General features: G+C 41.7%; 1 protein-coding gene across 1 annotated transcript in view; it reads left to right on the forward strand.

Annotated features, from left to right (window-relative positions):
• The window catches only part of csmd3a (CUB and Sushi multiple domains 3a), a 323,290-nt gene that overhangs the window by 163,235 nt on the left and 134,037 nt on the right, over positions 1-26,018 (forward strand). Inside the window, exons 30-34 of the mRNA XM_062985995.1 lie at positions 2,463-2,657; positions 11,001-11,117; positions 23,283-23,396; positions 23,602-23,697; positions 25,656-25,859. Of these exons, the coding sequence (XP_062842065.1) occupies positions 2,463-2,657; positions 11,001-11,117; positions 23,283-23,396; positions 23,602-23,697; positions 25,656-25,859 (726 nt within the window). The remainder of the gene's footprint in view (positions 1-2,462; positions 2,658-11,000; positions 11,118-23,282; positions 23,397-23,601; positions 23,698-25,655; positions 25,860-26,018) is intronic.

Below are 26,018 nucleotides of genomic sequence, written 5' to 3' on the forward strand. Positions count from 1 at the left end.
CCTCACTTGCACGTCTTTGGACTGTGATAGGAAATTGGAGCACCCGGACGAAACCCATGCAGACACAGGGAGAACATACAAACTCCGGACACTGGCTGCCCAACCATGAACTCAAACCCAGGACCTTCCTGCTGTGTACTGGCAGCACTACCCACTGCGACACTGTGCCGTCCTGTCATGGAATCATGTTTAATTCAAATTGCGACATGCATCAGCTCGCTTGTGCTCCCGCACTGTCGCCTCACGGCAAGAAGGTCCTGGGTTTGATCCCCAGCTGGAGCGGTCTGGGTCCTTACTGTGTGGAGTTTGCATGTTCTCCCCATTTCTGTGTGGGTTTCCTCCGGGAGCTCCGGTTTCCTCCCACAGTCCAAAGACGTGCAAGTGAGGTGAACTGGAGATACAGAATTGTCCATGACTGTGTTTGACATTAAAACTTGAACTGATGAATCTTGTGTAAGCAGTAACTACCTGTTCTGTCATGAATGTAACCAAGTGTGTAAAACATGACGTTAAAATCCTATTAAATAAATAAATAGAATTGTCCACCCACTTTTCCAGCCTATAATATTTTATAAGATCAACTCTTCCTCTGTATACTACATTATATACCGCTATTAATCTGTTCAGTTTATTACTAAACAGCCAAAAAGATCTGGTATTCCAGTAGGAAATTGCATATTAAAAAACTTATTTTAATCTACCTTCACTAAGATAAAAAGACAGCCTGCAATGAGCTTGATTATTCTGCCTTATTCTGTCATTTTATGCTTGGCTGTGCGATGAGAACAACATAAGTGTTTGAATCTGCATGGGTTTAAACCACCAGAAGGTCCCAACTGCTGAGATTCTGCCTGCTGCAACCGTGCCAGTGAAGTGCCCGTCTTTTCCTTCGAAGTTTGAAAACAGAGTGCGGTTAGCTCCGGGTCTTCAAGTAAACTTCGTTTAGTTATTACTGCCTAATTATCCGGGTCTGTCAGATCACATACAGCAGATAATCTCAGCCTGGGATCTCTGGGTTCCAGCATGAGCGTTCTTCGAGACTCTTTTTCAACCTGGTGCTCGTGCACTGCAGGGACGTGAGTGTGTCCTGGATTATGCCAAGTTCACACTACACGACTTTCCAAGTCGTCAGGTTGCTGTACAGTTCACACTACACGACTGGATCTCTTGTAATCGGGAGTCTTTTAAGTCGGTGTGATCAGCGATAGGGGGTTTCACACTACACCATCTTTTACCAACTGGAATCTCAGGTGAGCTTCTCTGGTCTCCCGAACTACAGTGCGTTTAGTCTCGAAAACACATGCGAGAAGTGACGAGGGGTTTAATGATACCACGTTCAAAAATGCCCGTCAACAAGTAGCGAGCGATCAAAGTCTGTGTGCTTATGTGCAGCGTAAAATCAAGGAGAAAAAATAAATGAATCTGAGTGGATTTGGCAACGTGACCAGCATGGATTGTTCTGTAGTGAGTTGGAGGTTAATAAATAGTTTTTGCAATGCAGCGTGGGTATTATGTTTTGTAGAGAACGATAAGGTCAGAAATACTGTAAAACTTGTGTGTGCTGATGTAATCTGATAGAAACTATATTACACCCCTGTCCCACCTGTTTACACTCCTCTCCTGTGTTTCCCCTCACACCATATCTTGCGTTCTCATTGGCTGTTTGACATAGCACTCATTGCCAGTTAGGTGACTCAGATCCAGATATTTGACATGCTAGATAATTATCTTCAGCCACTCAGATCAAGTTGTTGAGTAGTTCACACATAGCGAGTAAATGCCAAGTTGCTCCCGAGCCGGCAAATCTAGTGCCGACCAGACGGCGAGCGAAAATCAGGGCAAAAATCGTGTAGTGTGAACTAGGCATAAGTTGTCGTCTGTCCAGGGTGTATCTGTGTGCCCGGCGCCCGTTGAGAGCTGGGATAGGCTCCAGCACCCCCCGTGTGAGTGAGTGAAGAACTGTGGATCTCTTATTGATCTATCGTTAAAAGTCGTGTGCAACAGTGAGTTTCCTGATTTGATTAAAAAATGCTAATCTTGTTTTTAAAGATAAAAAACACAATATTTTTCTCAGCAGGTCTGATAGAACAGGATGCATCTCTGATTGGTCGTCCTCTACCATCTGGTGTTTTGTTTGCTAAGAACGTGAGGGAGGAGATGGAGATCATAACACCGTATTTTTCATGTCATGGTGGTGGATCAGAACTATAAAAGTAGCGTCTGTGCTTCTGGCATGTTCCTAGCACGACTGCAGTGACAAAACCTTTGCTATTAAAGTCAGTAATCACATGCAGCACAATGCTATAACGTTTACTTGTTTGCTTTTCTTACCCGGACGCTGGAGACGCCGAGGACCTGATCGAACGTTGGAGCTTCTCCTGAAAACCTGAAGCGTCCCGGCGCTCTGAAAAATGACTTTGTTAATCTAAAACTCTTCTGTCTTTTTGTTTTCCCCCCTTTAGCCAAACTGAGGGAGGCTTGTTTTGATCCGGGCAGCGTGATGAATGGATCTCGACTGGGCAACGACTACAAACTGGGCTCTAGTTTGACATTTCACTGTGAGCCAGGCTACCAGCTGCAGGGCTACTCCACCCTCACCTGCGTGATGGGCATGACCAACCGACCTGAGTGGAACAGAGCGCTGCCCAGCTGCCAGGGTAAGAGTCCTCCATCCCTCCCTCCCGCCCTTATGTAACAGCCCAAAAACGCCTGCAACGAACTAATGATTTATTGCACTTTAAATCGAAACAAAATAGACACACAAATGACTGAATGGGCACAAATTCCCACAGACATACTTATAGCCAAAAAGATCACATAGCGATCACCATAATAAAATAATGTGCTTTTCAAATAGGACAGGGCGTCACGGTGGCTCGGTGGGTAGCACTGTCGCCTCAGCAAGAAGGTCCTGGGTTTGATCCCCAGGCGAGGCGGTCCGGGTCTTTTCTGTGTGGAGTTTGCATGTTCTCCCCGTGTCTGTGTGGATTTCCTCCGGGAGCTCTGGTTTCCTCCCACAGTCCAAAAACATGCAGTCAGGTTAATTGGAGATACTGAATTGCTCTATAGGTGAGTGGGTGTGTATTTGTGTGTGTCTGCCCTGTGATGGACTGGTTCCCCGTCCAGGGTGTTACTGTGAGCCTTGCCCCCTGGGGCAAGCCTAATTGAATAAGCGGTTAAGAAAGTGAGTGAGTGATTGAAATAGGTCGGGTGTCCAAATACTTTTGGCCATATAGCGTATTTAAGATTCGAACACTTTGGCTCGCACCCAAACGGCGTCTGTTCCTCCTCAGCCTCTTCTTCTGCTCCAGATGGCTTTTCTAAATGTGCCGTTTAGCTTTGCAGCACACGCTACATTTTCATCTGCTATCAACGTTAAATCTGTGTTTGCAGTTACCGTATGTTACGGGACAGACGCCAGTTTGTCAGACAGGCAGTTTGTGCGTGAAGTCAAAGTGTATTGAACGATCCTTCCATACTGATTACGCTCATCACCGTAGGAGTAAATCCACAGTTGGCTTTGTGTTAGGAGGATCTATCAGTGTGCTCTCAGTGTACACTATGGGTCTACTGTGAAAACCTAGTGAGCTGCCTTGCTGCCTACTACCTACCTGAGCAGCTGCCTCAGTAGAGAGGATTCTAATAAGACAAACAACTATTACGTCAGCGCGGTTTTAGCTTACTGAGCTAACACAGTTAGCCTCAGGCCATTCAAACCAACGGGCTGAGGTGCTGAGGCGGCACAACCCGACAGCACGCCAACTAACGTCTCCCTGCATGTACCGAAAACGGTTAAACTGTCCCTGACGAGCCTGAATTTACAAATAAACGACACTTGTATAATTACACCTTTATACAAATTACAAATCAACAAGAATTTATTTACATTTGAAAAGAACTCCGTTGGTGGCTCTGCATCCGTCCGGCATGTTTGTTGAATGCTGGGATTGCCTTCAGCACTGAGGAAGCGTCGGACGCTCCCTCGTTATTCAGTCAGATCATCACTTAGAATTAAGGCGCCTCAGTAGGAGCATTTTAAGGAATCTAAGAATTTAGACACGCCCTCTTCTCGGGAGGGTAGGATGATGTAAAATGCGTCACGTAGTCAATGTAGAGAGATCACTGGGTTTTCACACAGACCAAATATGGACATATATTTCATGTGTGGTGTCCAACAAGCTCATGGTCAGGTGTCCAAATACTTCTGGCCATATAGTGAAAGTTGGATGTTAAAAGTCGGTAGGCTTTTCACTATCCCTTATTACACTGGAAATGTTTATCGATAATGATTGTATGGTAAAACATTAGATTTGATTAACCTGGTGGCTATATTATTGTTGAAATAGTCAAATCTGCTGATTAGAAGGTGCGTCTACTTACTTTCAACAACACTTCACAGAGCTTGTAAACTAAAAGCTGTATGTAGGATTGAGATTTCAGTCTATATGACGTTGATGGAACTGTTTTCAGGACAGTGAAATTGACCGTATCTCCTGGTAACACATGATAATGGCTCTCATCTCAGTCGTGTGAACCACCCGCCGCGCCCACGCCGGCGTTCTTCCTGCTCTAACTCACCCGGTTCAGCTCAACGACTCCGGACTCTTCTGTCTGAGTGAAGCGAATACGAGACGCGTCTGGTCCTCACCGGTACGGACCGGAGCTGGAAGCGTTTACTCTGCTTTCCGGAGGGAGACTCGGCTTTATTTTGTAGCTCTGCTCTGGGAGTTGGAGATGTTTCCCAGCCAAACATGGCTGCACTGAAATGAAGAAGCTTTGCCGTAGCGCGTCTGTTTCGCACCGTGGGGACAGACCTTTCTGACCGGCACAAACGATGGATCCACAAAAACAGTTTAACAAGCCATATGGTCCAAAACTCTGCGTCTGCTCACAAACTGTTTTTGTTTAGTCGTAAATTAGTGACTAATGAACATTTTACTGAGGTTCTGCAATGGAAATACAGTGAAGAAAAATAAGAATGTGTTTATTATTTTTATTTTTTATTATTATTATTAATTCATTTATTTATTCTTATTATTTATTATTATTATGATTACTACTATTATTATTATTATTATTATTTTATTATTTTTATTATTATTTTATTCATTTATTATTATTATTGTTTAAGTCTTTTGATTACTTATTATTTTATTATTATTATTAATTTATAAATCATTATTATTTTTTTTATTAATTTTAAAATTATTACCAGTATTTTATTATTTTATTCTTAATTATTTTATTATTTTAATATTTATATGTTATATTTATTTACATTTTACTGAGGTTCTGCAATGGAAATTCAGTAAAGAAAAATAAGAATGTATTATGATTATTATTTTATTATTTTATTTAAGAATTGTTTTTAAGTCTTTTGATTACTAATTTATTATAATAATAATCATTATTATTATTATTATCATTATTATTATTATTATTATTATCAATTCATTTTGGAATCCTGTAGCACCCAAAGCAGCTCACTGGTTACGAGATCACGCTCATCCAGACACAAGCTAGGGACTGATGATGATGATGATGACAATCACAATGACGATAATGATCATCATGACGATGATAACGCTGTTATGTTACCTGTGGCTCCAAATGGCATGATTACAGTTCAGAACTGCACTCACTGAGCTTTTCTTCATGTCTTTATAGAGCTTGCTTTGTGCATAAGAGCACAGTCGTGCTGGAACAGGAAAGAGCCTTCCCTAAACTATTGCTGCAAAGTTGAAAGCATTTAATGATTTTTTTTATATAACTGATTTATTACACCTGGTACCCAATCTGTGAAATCTGCCAAACACCATAAAAGAAATTCTTACACAAGAACGTCTTTAATCTTCCTCACAGCCATAAAAATAAACATGAAAGTATACATCAGAGCCTAAATATAAAGACAAGATACAATAAGCAGACCATAAAATGACACAAATAAATGAGTAAATATTACACCTATTAGCAGTTGTTATGGCTGAAATTAGGTGTGTCCCAATACTTTTGTCCACATAGTGTATATTCTTTAAAGCCTGTATGAGTAGGAACACTACTAGCATCAGGTAAATCATGTTATTTATCAGAGCTCCTGCTGCCTCAGTCTGAGCATCATTATTATCCATAAGTGATTTTTTTTTTAGACATGCCTAATAATTCGTCTCCTGGTGATTATATCCCAGCCTCCTCATTCCTCCAGCAGAAAGCACTCATAACCACTCGCTACTTTTCATTCCGGAGCTAATTCTCTCAGCAGCGGAGAGCTCTGATTAATAAGAAATGTACTGGAGTGGATTCTGAATTTGCTCGACAGTGTTTCTCTATGTTTAACGCGCCATGCCTGCTGTTCTCATTTGGTTGAGATCGAGCTGAGGGTTCATTAGGTCCTCGATTTGCTCCGTCCAGGTTCCGGTGGTGGGTGTTCGGTTTGTTCTCTGCCAACAAGGCCGGTCCTGAGCCCGGCTGCAGAGGTAGGAAGGTGGTCATGCTGATGAAGTGATCTGAACTAATAAACTGGTGAAACTATCCAAGAAACCATATGGAACAGCATTCTAGTCAAGTCAATTTTAACGATTAATCATGACACCAATCAACATCTGACATGACTTTATTTATGATAGATGATTAAAGTAAATGTGTGTGTGTGTGTGTGTGTGTGTGTACCTGCTGCTCTTAACCAGACAGGGTCGCTCGCTGAGTGTAGCCGACGACTATAAACGTCACTTTTATGATGCTGTAAGTCGATAGAATTTGAGAGCTTTTCTTCTGCTGATTACAGCTTTTTAACGATACATGTATTTTTACTGCTGCGTTTCAGTGTTGCGACTCTCACTCGCTGCTGAACTGAACGTTGGAGGATTACACCGTGCCACTTTTGAGTCGTCTGGCTAATATAATTACGCTGTTGTGCGTGGAGTTCCAGGCGGACAGCTGATATACGACTGTACACCGCTAACAGCGGCACCATAATTCAGGTCCCCTTGCAAACAAGTCCGGCTTCACCATGTGGCCTTGAGTGATTAATGACCGCTCTGCGCCTTTAAAAGCCGTCAGACAGACGCGTCTCATTTATTTATGTCTCATGTTGCCTTTGTTAAACATAGCCCAGGCCGAAAGTTTCTCCAGACGTCTGTCAAGGACTCGCCAGTTTATTAGTGGAGTTGTTTATATGCAGTTCTGAGCCATTTATCGTACATACAGGGTTTTCTTTAGTTTAATTTAATGTACTCTATAATGACCAAAAGTTTTTGGACACTTGACTAGTTTGGACACTTTGGACACAAACTAGTATTAAAATCATGCTCATGCTAGGACAGGAAAGGGCCTTCCCCAAACTGTTACTGCAAAGTTGGAAGCATGATATTTTCTTTATGTAATTGATTTATTACACCTGCAATTGTTGTGGCTCATACACATTAATTCAGTAATTAGTTCAGTACAACGATTAGCCATAACATTAAAACCACCTCCTTGTTTCTACACTCACTGTCCATTTGATCAGCTCCACTTACCATATAGAAGCACTTTGTAGTTCTACAATTACTGACTGTAGACCATCTGTTTCTCTGCATGCTTTGTTATCCCCCTTTTATGCTGTTCTTCAATGGTCAGGACCCCCACAGGACCACCACAGAGCAGGTATTATTTAGGTGGTGGATTGTTCTCAGCACTGCAGTGACACTGACATGGTGGTGGTGTGTTAGTGTGTGTTGTGCTGGTATGAGTGAATAAGACACAGCAGCGCTGCAGGAGTTTTTAAACACCTTGTTGTCACTGCTGGACTGAGAATAGTCCACCAACCTAAAATATCCAGCCAACAGCGCCTCGTAGGCAGCGTCCTGTGACCACTGATGTGGTCCAGTAATTGTAGAACTACAAAGTGATTCTATATGGTAAGTGAAGCTGATAAAATGGACAGTGAGTGTAGAAACAAGGAGGTGGTTTTAACGTTATGGCTGATCAGTGTATATTGTATGTACACATACAGTGTAGTAAACGTTTATTTGCCTTTTTCCTTTCTTCTGTTCTTACATGTTTGTCACAAATGTTTCACATCTTCAAGAAAACCAGACAAGCTGTGTGATTAAAAACATAAAAAAGCCTCCATAATTATTTAAATACTCAAATTAACTGAATTAAAACAACAGTTGTGTTTAATTAGGCATCACACGCCCAGGTTCATTACGGCAGCATCACTAAAATAACACAATCCCACCAACGAGGAGCACAAAACACAGCAGTAAAAATAAATTTTGGTAGACATCAGAAGAAAATCCATTAGATTTTTATTATATCAATTTGAGGAGAATTACCAGGCTATTTCTAAGATTATAGGACTTCGGCGAACCATAGCGAGAGTAATTATCCCCAAATCTTTAGAGAAACGACCGGCCTTCCAAAATTCCTCCAAGAGTGCATTAACAACTCATCCAGAACATCGAATGAAACTGCAGGACTTGCTCACATCACATAGGGTCTGTGTTTATGATTCTACCGTTAGAAAAAGACTGATCGACGTCTGTATCTACGGTAGAGCTGAACATAAAGGAGTGTCTCACACTTCAACTTCTGTGGACAGATGAGCTGAAAGTCAAACCGTACAGTCAATTTATTTTACTTTTTACAGTAGACGTTGTCCCAAAGCAACTTAACAGCATCCAGGACTGACGGACCAAAAACCCCTACTGAGGAAGCCGAGGGCAACAGTGGCAAGATAAAACTCCCTTAATATTACAGGATGAAACCTTGAGAGGAACCAGACTCAGCAGAAACCTCCATCAGTCTTTGGTGGTCAACCCACACAGACACGGGGAGAACATGCAAACTCCACACAGAAAGGACCCGGACAGCCCCGCCTGGGGATCGAACCCAGGACCTTCTTGCTGTGAGGCGACAGTGCTACCCACCGAGCCACCGTGCCGCCCTGTACACAAATTAATTAAAACTAAAAGCTATAACAAGCAAAAAGAACAAACAAGTAATTGGAATTCTTAATTATTCAGTCCAGTCCGAATGAAGCTGCCTTAAAAGAGTCAGAACACACTCTTCTTTTTCATTCTAATTATTATTAATTCTCATGTTTTGTTTGTTTTGTACTTCTTAATCTGGTTTCTTTTGATATAGAACCACCAAACTCTTTAGCCACAGAGTACATTCATAAATAATGAGACAGCCAAAATGCCAATGAACCATTCATTTTGAAACATCCAAATTCCTCTGATCCATAAATCATTTTTTTTGCAATTAAAATTATAAAAGCTTTGTTTTTTTTCTGTTCCCAGTTACACAAACACACAGTGTATTAAATACTATTTGGAGAGTAAAATCTAATCCAATTATTTTTGATTATCACATAATTATAAATAAAATATTTGCATGTCACTTTAGCTCACATGCTCACAGCATCGTTAAGATTCAGTTTTTTTGTTTATTTCTTGCTTTGTACTGGACTAGCAATCAAAAGGTTGGTAAAACATCGTATAGAATCTCAGCTCTGCCATCCGACTGGGCTGGGCGGCTATATAAACAACGTTTGGCCGTTGTGCATCCGGGTAGGGAGCCGGATAGGGACCTCATAACTGATGCAATTACGACCTCTGCTGGCTGATTGATGGCGTCTGCAGAGAGCAGAGGAATAAAGCTGATCAGGGTGTGGCTCTCCGTGCACAAGGTATTGGCATGAGAACTCGCCTCGTGCAGGTGCAGGTACTGCTTACGTGTTAGAGTGTGCGTGTGTCTCGCTCTCCTCAATCAGGGGCGGGGGTTATAGCACAATAGGGTCAAAATAGGGTTCCAGTTGCCACTGTTGGGCCCCTGAGTTTGCTTGAATTGTATTAATTGATCATTGTAAGTTGCTTTGGATAAAAGCGTCTGCTAAATTCCGAAAATTTAAATGTTTTTTTTCTTTTAGCATCAACCCAGTCTGGATATGTTTCATTTTCTGCTTTTGTTGTTGGGGGCCAGATGGAGTAAAAATACACAAACACGGGGCCACAGAATCTTTAGTAATAAAATAAATAAAAATATAACAGAGCTCCTGATTACTAACAATTCTACTTCCTTTTTATTTGACTGGTGATCTATCTTCCACAGTGTCGTGTAAACTAAGATTTTGCCGCCGATTTCACTCACCAGTTTATAATCCTAATGGGAAGATTATTACACCTCTTTAAATTAAACATACCCACCTCCCTCTGAACCTTCATTTTCATTCTCAGCACGTCTGAAATCTTCTGCAAGTCTAGTTTTCATTTCTTTGGAGCCGGCGTGTTTATCCAAGAACTGGGGAACGTCAATGTATGTGAAACGTTAATGTTTTGAATCAGGGGAAAGATTTGAATCCCAGTTCAAGCTGGTTTTTTTTAAACATGCGTAATAGTGGGTCAGCTGTCATTTTAATTATAAAATACCTCACAAGCCATTTTAAAAATGGTAACTAGAAGCAATGGTAAGCACCATGGCAGCAGCATGGAGGTGATATCTCATTCTGTCTTTCCTCACAGACATGGCCACTTGGGTTCACTTGGGACAGCGTAGTTAAAGTTAATAAATCGCTCACAAAATAATATGTATCTTTAACAAATTATGTTAATATCTTAAATTCTGAAACTGATTTTATTCTGCATGGCGGCAGTGACAGTAAGAAGGTCCTGGGTTTGATTCCCAGGTGAAGCAGTCTGGGTCCTTTTCTGTGTGGAGTTCGCATGTTCTCCCCGTGTCCGTGTGGGTTTCCCCCGGGAGCTCCAGTTTCCTCCCACAGTACAAAGACGTGCAAGTGAGGTGAAGTGGAGATACAAAATTGTCCATGACTGTGTTTAAAAAACTTGAACTGATGAATCTTGTGTAAGCAGTAATTATTTGTGCTGTCACGAATGTAACCAAAGTGTGTAAAACATGACATTAAAATCCTAATAAATAAATAATAATTACTGATTGTATTAATTGTTTGTGGAACTGACTGGTAATACACGCCATGTGCTTTTATTTTTCACCCTCAGCTCCATGTGGAAGCAGATCGACGGCATCCGAGGGTACGGTGCTCTCCCCCAACTACCCTCGCAACTACACCGAAGGCCAGACGTGCCTGTACGAGATCTCCGTCCCGGGCGAGTTCGGTAAGTCACGACTGTATTATTATTGTTGTGGAATTAAGTAGAACGTTTCAGAGAACAGAGAACAGAGCTCCATCACTCACCAGCAGGTTTTACTGGTGTGAGCGTAGATTCTATTTCACACTCTAAAGCTCTCAGATTCACTCCATCAAGTGAAGATTCTTTGTGGAGCCAAAAGAAGTGTAAATACGTAACTGAAAAAATCAAAGCTGTTTAAGTTTAGTTTATGTAGCAGAAAGATGGCAGTGCTAAAGTCTGTGCATGGTCTTTGTGGTGGTGGTGGGCTTATACCAATGATCTTTGGATCAAAACTACTGTGTCTTAGCTGCTGAGCTGCATTTACTGTAGTGCTAGTTAGCATTTTAGCATGTTAACTGTAATGCTAGTTTATATTTAAGCATCATTATTGTAAGGCCAAGTCTTATTTTAACCTGTTTTTATAGGATTTATAATGAGCTTCATAATGCACTTTAACACAGATGCTTTTAATACACATTACGTACTAGGTGTAACAGGTTTGTTTATCTTGAATGAGACACTATATGGCTAAAAGTGTATGACCACTTGACCATGAGCTTATAGGACATCCTATTTTAAAAAGAAGGGGTACCTTTAGCTTCTGTCTTTACCTGTTTTACAGGTTTATTATAATCCTCTCGTAAGTTTTACTTCATTCATGTTTCTGTTAATGACGTGTAAGGCTCTAATACAGTTTGTAGACTAGCAGCTCCATATCATGATGCTTCCACCATCATCTGATAAATGAAGATGAATTGTTGCCAAATGTTCTATGTTTCTTTCATTTGACACTTTGTTGTTCTGATATTTCTGAATGCTTCATTTCAGCATTTGTGCAGTATTTAGGAATATGTAGGAACTCAGATGGTTGTGGTGCAGTTTAATTGTTTAGTGTTTCTGTTGTTCCTGCTGCTGTTGTTCCTTTTCTTTCATTATTCGTATCAGAAGTCAACAGCATGTTGTAAAATCTTGTGTGTCGCCCCAGTCCAGGGGTGATTTGTGATTCCATTATCAAACCAGTTGTCCAGTTGTACTTATTATACAAAGACACATAAAAATCATAATAATAATAATAATAACATACAGATTATAATAAAGGGTGCACGGTGTGTAGCACTGTCGCCTCACAGCAAAAAGGTCCTGGGTTCGATCCCCAGGCAGGTCAGGGCAGTCCGGGTCCTTTCTGTGTGGAGTTTGCATGTTCTCCCCGTGTCTGCGTGGGTTTCCTCCGGGAGCTCCATTTTCCTCCTACAGTCCAAAAACATGCAGTCAGGTTAATTGGAGACACTGAATTTGCCCTACAGGTGTGTGTGTGTGTGTGTGTGTGTGTGTGTGTGTGTGTGTGTGTGTGTGTGTGTCTGCCCTGCGATGGACTGGCGCCCTGTCCAGGATGTTACTGTGTGCCTTGCGCCCACTGAAAAGCTGGGATAGGCTCCAGCACCGCCCACAACCCTAGTTGGATAAACGGATAAGACAGTAAGTGAGTGAGATAGTAATAATATTATTATTAATAATAATAGTAGGTTACTGTATAAGCTTCATAATAATAATAATAATAATGATAATAATAATGTATAAAAGTAATAACAATTACTGTATAATAATGTATAACATTTTATTAATAATAACAACAATATAATGTTTATTAAATAATAATAAAATTACTACTAATGTATAAAATGCTATTAATAACAATGATAATATTATTAATAATAATGATATTGTATGAAATTGGTTAATTAAAATTAGTACCGATGTATAACATATTTTAACATTTAATAGCAATAGTAATTCTACAATTCATTTATAAAGCATTCTGCATTCATAAAGGCTGATTTATTGGTGTGTCTATAATTGGCAGAGGCCTGCGCTCAGACAGACGTGATCCACATTGGCACGAGCCATTGATGAGCTTGACCTTGGCTTCCATGTCGGCGGGGTCGCACTCAGAACCCATCAGGCAGCTTCTGAGCTTCGTTATTATTCCGTGTTCTTAATTGCTTGTAGCCTGATGGATTTACCCTCCATTAATTACTGAGGAAGTGAGAGATAGCTTTTAAAAGCTTTTCCCTAAAGCGAAGAGCCAAACCGTCAGCAGTCCATTATTTCAACCTTAGAGACGCAGCACAAACGTAATCTGCATTCATTTGTGCATTTAGAGGGTGTTTTTTTAAATGACTTATAAACACTGAAAGATTCAGACATTCAGGAGTTATTAGGAGGGAATCATCTAACCTTCCTGTGTTTGATTCTGTTCCTCTCAAATGTTTTGAACTGTTGATGAATAACTGAAGTTTAAAACACATAAAATCAAACACGGTCTTATATGTTTTTATTCAGGCAGTTTTGCTTTGATGCTGTTAGCCTGGGGTGACCTGTTGGGGTTTTGGACCTGGATCATTCGTTCATTCATCTATTCGTTCAAATGATCTGTTTCTGTTTTACCACCGCTTTATCCTGGTCAGGGTCACAGTGTGTCCGAATCATTGGGTGAGGCAGGAAACACCACGGACAGACAGACACACACACACACACACACACACACACACACAGGGCAGTTTAATAGCTCCAGTTATCCTGCATCCATGCATGTGTTTGGACTTGTGTGAGGAAACCGGAGCACCTGGAGGAAACCCACACAGACACACGGAGAACATGCAAACTTTACACAGAAAAGACCTTGGATACCTGGTCGGGGAATTGATCCTAGGTCCTTTTTGCTGTGAGGTAACAGTGCCACCCAGTGCACCATGCTGCCGCCATCAAAGCTAATCAGCAGATATTCAAATAAAAAAATATATATATTTTTTTTTATAATATAAATATACCATTTATGACTGCACATTCTGTGTTAGGAAATGAACGCGCGGCTTAGTGCTGGTCAGGCCTCCACACGCTAGTAATTGAAACCCTGACCGAACAGCCAGTGGTGACCTAAGCGTGAACGATAAGTGATGATGCTTGATGCTGGAAATGATCTCGGCAGGGAGTTTATCCTTCTGTCTCAGTTTCATTCGGGATCCGTCCTCCCTTTCATGACCCTCTTGGTCCTCCCAGCATCCGTCTCGTCCGTTCATCCTCTCCTCTTAGTTTATCGCACGTCTTCCTGAAGCACCAGGAGACGTTTGTTTCTTCTTAGTGAACATCTCAGACTTCTCGGGAAGAAGAGAAAACAGAAAACGACAGCAGAGCTAAAACTTTTTTATGTTTTAAATATCCGCTTCCTATAAGCAGAGCTTAATATTCCTTCAGAGAGCATCGTCGTATCCTGGAGGAGAAATCTATTTAGTGGGGCTCAGCATATAAACGTTATCTCCCTAGCAGAACAGTTGGGGTAATGATCAAACTTTAAGCTTTAAATATTTCACCCAGGCTTTGTTCTAGTAGGAAGCATCTTAATTTGCCATCAGTTATTATGAAACAAAACAAAGAGCAACTCACCAATACTGAGATCTTGAGCTTCCGAGTTTGAATCTGTGCTCTCAGCCTGCCAGGCATCTACACAGACGACACATTGTGTTCCTCGTGGGTGTAAGCGCGGCCTCTGCTGACAGGTCGAGGCACCTGCATGGAGGAACAGCTGATCACGGATGCCAGCATGTGGCTCTCCACATTTGTAAGACCCCGCCCCTGGCAGGTGAAAAGAAGCGATGAGGATGTGTCGGAGGGACGAGTGACTACCTCGGCTCTTCTCAATTAAGGGTGGGGTGGCTGCAGCGATAAAAGAGTGGTATAAAATCCAATTGGCCATGACTGGATTGGGTGCAGGGAAGGGGGGCAGTGGGGGTTATATAAAAAAAAAACCTCAAATTTTTTACTTAAAATAAATAAATCAGGGGGAAAGGGGGAACTCTTTCCTGCCAGGTCCATAAAAACATGGTTTAATAAGTCTGATATAGAGAAAATCCAGTGGTCTGCACAGAACCCTGACCTTAACGAAACCTGAATACCTTTGGGATGAATTGGAACATCTGTTGTAAGCCAGGCCTAGAGCAATTTAACATAGTCACTGTCCAAAATGTTGTGGAAAGTCTTCCCGGAGGAGCGGAGCTGTTGTAGCAGCAAATGTAGGGCCAGTTCTGTAATAACCAGCTTTTAGTGAAGGTGTCCAAATACTTTTGGTATTATACAATTATGAGCTATAAATAAATGACCTGATGTTAATTCTCTAATGTTTACATTTTCGTGATAGTTTAGCCATGTATAAATATGGGACCTGCTGCCTAATTCGCATCCTTAAAACTTGGCAGCAGCCAGTCCGGTGTGACCAGGAAGATGCCGACTCCGCTCGAGGCGACGTATTGGCAGCGCCGTGAAGGTGCCCGCAGACACGTGGCACGCCGGGTACTGATTCACAGCCTCCCGTCTGATTTATTCTGCTCTTGCTCCTAATTTTTCTCTTGCTCAATTTCTCGCTCGGCGTCAGTCTCACTCCGCACGACCCAGCCACCCCCACCAGCCTCCACTCCCCACCCGCCAGCACCACCGTCTTCTCCACCACCCTCCCCGCTACCTATTTATCTCTCTGCACCAGATCGATGGCTATCTCAGAGTGTAGAACCACCTGAAAAATCTCATCAGACCACAACAGGCCACGGGCTGAACACGCTCCAGTATACACACACACACACACACACACACACACACACACACCATGCTCCACTCCTCCATTCAGCCACATCACATTGTGATGTAATTACACCCGCACACGCAGAACAGCGTTTCAAACACACACTTCCTTTTTATCCAGCTTAATTTGTGTGAAAGTTCATTCTCTTCACTTCTCCCTCGTCTCTGGAGCACGGGGTTCGCGGAGGACCTCGGGGCTCACGGATACTCACGGATATCGCCCGAAGCAAGCCTGGCATCCTTCCGAAAAGAATCCCTGTGTTCAAAACCCTGTCGGCTGCTCAACCTTCTCGTCTCAACCCGCCTGCTTTAAACTCGAGTACAAACTCCAGAGCTTTCTCTGGCGGTGCTGCTCTCAGTAATCGTCTTTAGGTTCGCTTTGGTTGGATGTCGGTTCTGTAGCACTTTAAAATGATTGTTGGCGAACGTACAGGTGGAAAAAAGTTGCATTTAGACTTGGAGCCACCTCACTGTTTCATGGTTGGATTAAATTTTTTAATTATTACGACTTCGCTTATAACTAAAAATTTTATTGAAAAAATTGGGACAATAGTTGTCCAGGTATGTAAATAAAAAATGACCCTACATTTACTTCATTTTGCAGACCAATCCAAAGCAACTTACAATTGTGACAGTGTACAATGAAAGCAATTTAGGGGTCAAGGGCCTGGCTTAAGGGCCCAATAGTGGCAACCTGGCTTTGGTGGCAACCTGGCTTGAACCAACAACCTTAAAATCCCTCATTAATCCAGTATCGTAACCACTAAGCTACGCCTACACAACAAAAATGTATTAAACCTTATCAGCTTGATTGATATTTAAACATATTTGTTCATTCCTAAACTAATGAATGCAGCATGTTAAAAATAAAAATGTATTTTTAGTGTCAATTTGGAAAAACAAAATGAATATAAGGCTCAGTCACATGTTTCACGCCTGGTTGAATATCCCAACAGTTTCAGAACATTTCTCAACTCACATTTGCAAGAATTATAAGGATTTGACCCTATACCATGCATAATATTGTTAAAAGATTGAAAGAATCCAGAATATTTTGTGCAAGGGCTGATAAACCAACACTGGAATATCTGTAAGCTTCAGTCCTACAGATGATGAACTAAACCACACTGGCTTTAAAACATGTTTACATTTGTGACAATCAGCAGACGCTTTTATCTAAAGCAGCAAGACGATTATGACTGAATACAATCAAGCAATTAGAGGTTAAGGGCCTGGCTCAGGGGCCCAACACCCTAGCAATTTTCTAATCCCTTACTTATCCAGTATCGTAACCACTAAGCTACCCCTACACAACAAAAATTGATTAAATGTTTCACCTTATCAGCTTAATTGATATTCATACATATTTGTTCATTCCTGTTTGTTCATACAATCAAGCAATTAATGGGTAAAGGGCCTGGCTCAGGGGCCCAACAATGGCAATTTGGCAGCTGTGGGGCTTAAACAGTACTGTCCACTAATTTACCACTGCCCTACTCTTTCAAATCCTTCCCAATAAACACAGTGTGTCACTGCATCTGCACAAAGTGTAAACCATTTATCAACAACATCCAGGAACGCCGCTGATTTCTCTGAGCTTAAGCTTATCTGAGATGGATTGATGCTAAGTGAAATGTGCAGTGCACAGTTCAAAAGTCATTGACTTGAGTTCTTATACATCAAATCATGTCGTTATGGACCACACTTTGTGCACAGGGGCCCTTCCCAAACATGTTTCTTGAAGATTGAAAGTGTTAAATATATTTATATCACTGACTTTATACATGAACATCTTAACTCAATCATTAGAACCGTAACCTTAGTGTCCCCATACTTTTGACCAATTACAAATGAGTACATGCTTGAATACTTGTTTTCCTCGCTGTATTTAAATCCTGCATTACGTGACCGGACCCACAAACGTCTGGAGTCTGGAGACGGAGCGAACCAGACGTCTCCATCAGTGGCGCTCAGAGACGAAAACAAAAGTGTCCGACGTCTTTTTCAGGTGACAGAGACCCAGACTGCATGCTGTTCTGCTGGCTGGGCTTTAATGAGCTGTGACCTTTCTTGTTAAAGAGGAGCGAGAGGTCGCCCCTCTATCTATCCGACACCGTTTCCTCACAATAATGGAACATTAGGAGTCGATGGATTCGTTATGTTAGTCAGCGCTCTGTTTTACAAGCTTCCTGTTCGGTTCGCTTAGCAGGAGGGTGGCACTGTGACTCCGGCCAGCTTTTAATACACCAGTCCACACCATTTTTCTCCAAATTTATTCATATCCAATTACCTGATCACGTTTTGCTTCCTTTGCTGCTGGAGACCTTCACTCCTGATTGAGGAGAGCCGTGACTAACACGCGCCTCTTCTGAAATATGTGACGTAGCGACCACTTCTTTTCACCTGCATCAGGTGGGTTCATACGAAGATCCGTATCGTGCACAGAGAGTCGCACACTAATGTCCACTATCCCCCGTCATAATTGCAGCAGTTATGAGGAATCCCCTCCTGCGTTCCCACCCTCAGCCGAACCAATCATTGTCCGTATAGGTGCCTGGCTGAGATTTGAATCTTGGCAGTGCTAACAGCAGGCTGGGCGCCCACACAGACACGACTGGCTCAAACGGGTACCTATTTGGAGTTGTGGCGTTCACTTGTTGGTCAGATCGTGTCTCTCTTTACTCCAAAACCTGAGCTGAAAAAATTCAAAAATTGGTCACAGAGGAATGTAATAATAATACAATAAACTTGTACGCGAACGCCCTCTTGTGGTGGCTTTATGTTACATTTTGTAAATCACAGTAAAACCAGCTAGTCAAAAAATACCAGTAGGTCAAAAATCATGAAATGGAAGTCCAGGGGAAACCTTGAACTAGCATGCAACCACTATTGAGCAATCGACTGATTATTGGGGTGGAGGGGGCACTTAGGCAAAGAAGAACCCTAAAATGACAACAGAACACCTACAGGATGTTTTGGCAGCACAGCGTTTTCCTGCACTTCCTTAGTTGTCCAAACATGAACTGCATTTACCAGCGACTCTCATTATAACATTAACTGTCTGAAGAACAAAAAAACAAAACTGTGGGCTGATGGCAACAATCGCTCAAAGGTTCATGTAAAAGTAAGACATAAGGAACAGCATTTAATGCAAAGAACAGCTTGCAAACTGTTCCACGTTCTGAGGGATCTATTAAGCGTGGCAGCCAGGGGCACTGGAAACATCGCACGGCTAAATGTAAAAATGGATTCCGCCATATCAGCGGATTCCAAAAGCGAACGTAACACAGACGGGAGACAAACTGAAGCGAAGACGAGGCTGGTTTTTCCGGCAGGACAATAATCCAAAACATATCTCTCTGTCCGGCCCTCGGGGGGAATTGTGTGGAGTCAGAGATTCTGCAGCACGTTTAGGAACTCATATTGCTTATGAATTATAGAAACAACCGTGTTTGCTTATAATTACCCACCGCACGACTGCTGCACTGTGCAAAATTGAATCGTCTCAGGCGAGGCTTTCCTTTCGACTCCGGTGTGGTCGCGTCCTCTCTCAGCTCTCGTAAAGAGCACTAGCGCCGTGTGTCAGCCTCAATCAAGCCTGGAATTCTTAATGCTCACTTATTTACTGACACGACGGCTTGATTATTTTTTGAGGCGTAAGCTTTTCCAGCCACATGACTCAGGAGAATATGAGCCGCCGTGTCCTGAATGTATATGAACGTTAGAGGGCGAATGCGCCGCCGCCGGGCGCTTGAGAAGATTATAGGAAACATGCAGGTTCAGGATGAAGCGTTTGTTCTGTGATAGTGAAGAACGCAGAAGAACAGAGCCGGATCTTAACGGGGAATAAAACCAGGTTGTAATTTTGTTCTCAGAAGGCTCTGTCAGGGGAATTACAGCAAGCACTTATATTTGCGTTCTCTACGTGGCCAAAAGTATGTAGACACTTGCATTTGTTTACATGCTTAGTCATAAACTTAGCAATACAGCCCACCCATTTAGAGGGAAGATATGATTGGTCAGTTTTACTGAATTACTGTCACTCGGCCCACTGTAAATTTATAGCAAAAGCAAGAAAATTTCGACAGGGAGATAAATAAATTCTTTAATTGAATTCTTTATATTCATTTACAACACACATTGAATAGGCAGGTATGAAGGATTTATTTGAGTTGGTTGTCAAATTATGAGTAAATTATGAGTTTATTGAGAGGGATTTCTAGAGAGTACGGCAGTGGTAGATTAGTGGTTAAGGTACTGGACTAGTAATCAGAGGGTTGCTGGTTTAAGCCCCACTGTTGAGCCCTTGAGCCAGGCCCTTAACCGTCAACTGCTTGATTGTCAATTCACAGCTGGGCCACCAGTCATTAACATTCTTTCCAGTAACAGCAGATATAGAAAAATTCTGTCTAGAAGACAAAGTCCATTCACACTTCAACACAAATTGAATAGGCAGGTATGAAGGATTTATTTGCTTAGATCTATATTTGTTTAAATGTTGGTTGTCAAATTATGAGCAGATTAAACAAAAATAGAACTGCTTACTTGTAAAATATTGTGATAAACTGTGTTTATTGAGAATGATTTCTATAGAGTACGGCAGTGGCAGATTAGTGGTTCAGGTACTGGACTAGTAATCAGAATGTTGCTGGTTTAGGCCTCACTGTTGAGCCCTTGAGCCAGATCCTTAACCCTCAACTGCTTGATTGTAAATTTAGAGCTGGACCACCAATCACCAACATTCCCTCCAGTGACAGCAAAGTCTGACAAGGAGACAAATAAATTCTTTAATCTAACCCTTCACATTCCAACATAAATTGAATAGGCAGGTATGAAGGTTTTATATTTGTTTAAATGTTGATTGTCAAATTATGAGTTGATCAACTGCTCACTTGTAAAATATTGTGACAAACTGTGTTTATTAAGAAGGATTTCTAGAGAGTAGGGTAGTTATAGATTAGTGGTTAAGGTACTGGACTAGTAATCAGAAGGTTGCTGGTTTAAGTCCTATTGTTGAGCCCTTGAACCAGACCCTTAACCCTCAACTGCTTGATTGTAAATTTATAGCTGGACCACCACCAACATTCTTTCCAATGACATTCTGACATGGAGGCAAACCATCTTCTTTAATGCTTCACATTCCAACCCAGATTGAACAGGCAGGTATGAAGGATTTGTTTGCTCAGATTCGTATTTGTTTGAATGTTGGTTGTCAAATTATGAGCAAATTAAAAATATATATTATTTCTAGAATATCTTAAACACTCTCTGAGGGTGTAGAGGGCCCTGACAGTTCCTCCCTGGTGTAAATCAAAGCAAAAATGGTGAGGTGATAAAACTAAATGTAGAAACCGTCCATGTTAAGAAAATAAAGCAATGCAGCATTAATGTTGGGTTCAAGCGTCTTGATTTCAAGAAAACAAGATTTCAAACGTAATACTGAGAAATACAAGCTTTGCTATAGTTTATATATAGTGAAGCTCCTGCTAAACACTGCTCAGTAATATTTTTCGATCATTAGCATAACAATATAAAAAATACTCATATTTTTGTTCTGCACAGAACTGTCGACTCCATAGATGATAAATAAACTACAGATTGATTGATCTTCTTTATATAATTTGGAGCAGAACTTAAAGTACGTTTTGACAGTTTTGCGAGCAAAACAAAACCATATTATAGTTCATATTACCCGGTGAACACGTGCTTCTTTTTCACTGGTCGCAAGTGAATGAAGTTTTTTTTCGTCATCTGTCTAGTTTTCACCAGCGGCCCGGAGGCGAAGCGCGATTCTTCAAGCACAAGTGAACCAGTCCTTCTCTCCCATCCACTGCATTAAGTATCGATTCCACTCTCTTTATGGTCCTTTCACACTGGCACTAGGAATTTATTGGATTTGGTTCCCTCTGCAGGACTTAAATTCCTCGTTAGAGCCGCGTGGAGTGGTCGGCTTCGACGTGGTCGTGCTGCCCGTGACAGATTTGATAAACTATGATTATCTAGAGAGCAACGTGCTGGCGGCACTGAAATGATGCTGGAGATGACGCTCGGTGTGTGCCCTTCCAGTCCTGTTGTTTAGATCCTTCTGAACTTTCGGGTCGAACTTTGAGTCTATTGGATGCAATTTTTAGAGAAAACTCAATGCTACACGTATTTACAGTCTCATTTACAGTAAATAATACTGCTCAGCTGCCTCCACTACCAAGATAAACTGGAAGTCCTTCTCGTACACCAGCTTCTAATCTTACAAATACTGTAGACTGATTCCCACAGATGAAAGTCCAAAATCTTGTTTGGAACAAGAAACAGAAAACTGGAGGCTATTGCAGGACTAGTAATCAAAAGGTTGCTGGTTTATGCCCCACCACTGCCAAGTTGTCATGCCATTTACAACGATCAGCCATAACATTAAAACCACCTCCTTGTTTCTACACTCACTGTCCATTTTATCAGCTCCACTTACCATATAGAAGCACTTTGTAGTTCTACAATTACTGACTGTAGTCCATCTGTTTCTCTACATGCTTTGTTAGCCCCTTTTCATGCTGTTCTTCAATGGTCAGGACCCCCACAGGACCACCACAGAGCAGGTATTATTTAGGTGGTGGATCATTCTCAGCACTGCAGTGACACTGACATGGTGGTGGTGTGTTAGTGTGTGTTGTGCTGGTATGAGTGGATCAGACACAGCAGCGCTGCTGGAGTTTTTAAATACCGTGTCCACGCACTGTCCACTCTATTAGACACTCCTACCTAGTTGGTCCACCTTGTAGATGTAAAATCAGAGACGATCGCTCATCTATTGCTGCTGTTTGAGTTGGTCATCTTCTAGACCTTCATCAGTGCTCACAGGATGCTGCCCGCGGGGCGCTGTTGGCTGGATATTTTTGGTTGGTGGACTATTCTCAGTCCAGCAGTGACAGTGAGGTGTTTAAAAACTCCATCAGCACTGCTGTGTCTGATCCACTTATACCAGCACAACACACACTAACACACCACCACCATGTCAGTGTCACTGCAGTGCTGAGAATGATCCACCACCTAAATAATACCTGCTCTGTGGGGGTCCTGGGAGAGTCCTAAGTACCACAACTCTATGCAGTCTGTATTGGATGTAGTTGTTCCTAATCACTATTCTGGTTAAGGGGCCCGAATAGCTTGTAGGAAGAAGCTCCTCCTCATTCTTTCTGTCTTGGTCCTTAAGGAGCAAAACTGCTTTCCTGACCGCAACAGAGAGAAGAGTCCATAACTGGGATGGCTGGGGCCCTTAACCCTCAATTGCCTAGACTATATATTGTCACACTACTGTAAGTCGCTATGGATAAAGGCATCTGCTAAAAATGTAAATGCAAATAAATGCACATGGGTTTGGAACAGGACGTCTATCAAGCTCATGGTCAGGTGTCCACATACTTTTGCCTATATTGTGTGTGTGTGTGTGTGTGTGTACACTTATACAAACAGAACTAATCAGTCTGAATGTAATCTTCTCATCTTCTTGTTTGTTGTTCTCCTCCACAGTCCTGTTCGGCCAGTTTATGTTCTTTCAGACCACCTCCAGTGACGTGGTGGACATCTACGATGGTCCTTCTTCTGACTCGCCTCTCCTGACCACCATCTACGGTTCACACTCAGGTAAAACAAACTGAAAATCATTGCAGTGATATTATACTTGTGTTTTTTATTATTATTTTTTTTTGTTCTGGTGCTTGTGAATCATTCATCTTGTAGCAGGAGAATCATTTTTCATGTGCTCATGCTTGTGCTGTTGATGTGCTGATGCTAGTCGCTGATTATTCACAGTTTTAATGTGTTTTCTTCTTCTTCTTTTCTTGTTTAGGGGAGCCGCTGCCTCTGAGCTCAGGTAACGAAATCAGCATTAAGTTCACTGCAGAGGGGCCCAACACTGCCAAGGGCTTCCATTTCGTCTATCAAGGTAATAAACAGTGATACTGCAGTGATACTGCTCTACATCTGTCCCAATAAATATATACAGTATATATGTGTATATACAGTATATACTGTATATGGCAGGGGTGTCAAACTCATTTTCACCGAGGGCCACATCAGCATTATGGTGGCCCTCAAAGGGAGGCTAAATTCTGCATTTATATTGTCCTTCTTTACCACAGACACGGCCTCATAACACAAGAGACACACCGATTTTTCTTCCTGAAGCACAAACTTGTTTTCATTTTCATTAAATTTCCTCCTTATGCTTAATTTTCTTAATTATCTTGTACATTGTAGGATCATGTGTAAATATGTGTAACATCATCTACTGGTGGGATGTGTCACTTTGCAGGTCACAAAATCAGCATGCATTTTGAAAGATGCAGTTTGTTTAGGATTTTACAGTGTATTTTTAAGACAATCATTCTGCCCTCACTAATAGTTTATCCCCCTTGCTCAGCTAGACAGACTGACAGACAGACAGACAGCTCCCATCAGAATACAGTCGGTTTTATTTGCTCGCCAGCTGTGTGATACACTGTGTGCATCAAAATGAAGTAAAAATACAAACCATAAAAACAATAAAGAACTTAATACAGTACAAGCACACAGCTGTAGTCAAGTGTTACATCTGGTACAATATGAGATTTAACCAAACGTAAAATAGCGCTAACGAGTTAGCATTTAGTGTAAAGATACTAATTGCTATAGTAACGGTAACAACAGTATTTAATTACGGTAAATTTTTAACTAAAACGCTGTGATATACTCACTAAACATTTACTAACAACTGAGAATATAAACGCCACGACTTACAGACGATGCTTTGGTATTATACTGCAAGATAATTATTTGTATTTATTTATTATTGTTTACATTACTGACTACGCTACTTCGCGTTCTCTTTGCCGTAAAAGTCATATGGCTTCTTAGGGAAGGTTAAAGTTAGTTGGCATGACTACGATGTCGCCAGTTGTACTTAAAGGCGCAGGAGCGCATTAAATTATAAGCGCGTCTCTGTAACGACTCGAACCATCACAACAATCATACAGTCGTTTAAGCTCTCGCGGGCCACAGAAAATGATGTGGCGGGCCGGATCTGGCCAGCGGGCCGTGAGTTTGACACCCCTGGTATATGGTCAAAAGTATTTGGACACCTGACCATGAGCTTGTTGGATGTCCATTTTCAAAAAACATACAGTATTTAAATAGGGCGACCTTAATGTGATCCTTTCAGCTAGAACAACAGACACTCTTCTGAGAAGAAGTGTCCATTTGTGCCCATTCGGTCAAAGGAGCATTTGTATGGCTGGACACTGATGTTGGTCAAGAAAACCTCAGTTGATGTTCCAGTTCATTCCAGAGCTGCTAAGTGGTGCTGAGGTCAGGACTCTGTGCAGGACACTGGAGTTTCTTTAGATTAAACTGAGATTTTCTTTACGTCTTTATAGAGCTTGATCATTTTGGAACAGGAAAGGGCCTTCCCTAAACTGTTGCTGCAAAGTTAGAAGCATGATGTCCTTTATATAACTGATTTATTACACCTGTTAGCAACTGTTGTGTCTAAAACGCATTAATTCAAAAATAATAAGGGACATCTCAATACTTTGGTCCATATAGAATATTAATATTTATAGAATTCTATATAAAGTGGACTTCAGTTGGGAGTCGGGGGTTAAGGGGGTGTAGTCCCGCAAGAATAAAAAATTAACCCCATTTACAGGATGCTTAACCAAGGTAGAACAAAACTGTGGCTAAAAAGACACAAACATAAGGTCTAACAGGAAAATCTGACCAAATCTGGCAAGGCAGAAGGGCATGATGCTGTAACCAAGCCCTGCCACTGATCGCTGCCTCAGGTGGGCTTGCTACAGTGGTGTAGTTTAATATTAAAGAGAGAACAAAATAAATCACTTTCTTTATTGTTTTCTATTTTCTCAGCTGTTCCCAGGACCAGCGCCTCTCAGTGCAGTTCGGTCCCCGAGCCGCGCTACGGAAAGCGGATTGGAAGTGATTTCGGACTCGGCGCCGTGGTCCTGTTCGAGTGCAACCCGGGCTACATACTGCATGGTGCCATCGCCATCCGGTGCGAGTCGGTGCCCAACAGCCTCGCCCAGTGGAACGGCACCGTGCCGACATGCTCAGGTACGTGTACGGGTGTTTTTCATCGCCGACTCCTCTGGTGTGGAAGAGGTGCGACGGTTTGGAGACTAGTATTTAATTTGTTGTCACATGATCTGCAAGTTTTGTCACTGCAAAATGCTTCATAAATATATGGTCAGAAGTTTGTGTACACTTATAAGG

Source organism: Trichomycterus rosablanca, chromosome 23 (genome assembly GCF_030014385.1).
Source record: "Trichomycterus rosablanca isolate fTriRos1 chromosome 23, fTriRos1.hap1, whole genome shotgun sequence".
Taxonomy (NCBI): domain Eukaryota; kingdom Metazoa; phylum Chordata; class Actinopteri; order Siluriformes; family Trichomycteridae; genus Trichomycterus; species Trichomycterus rosablanca.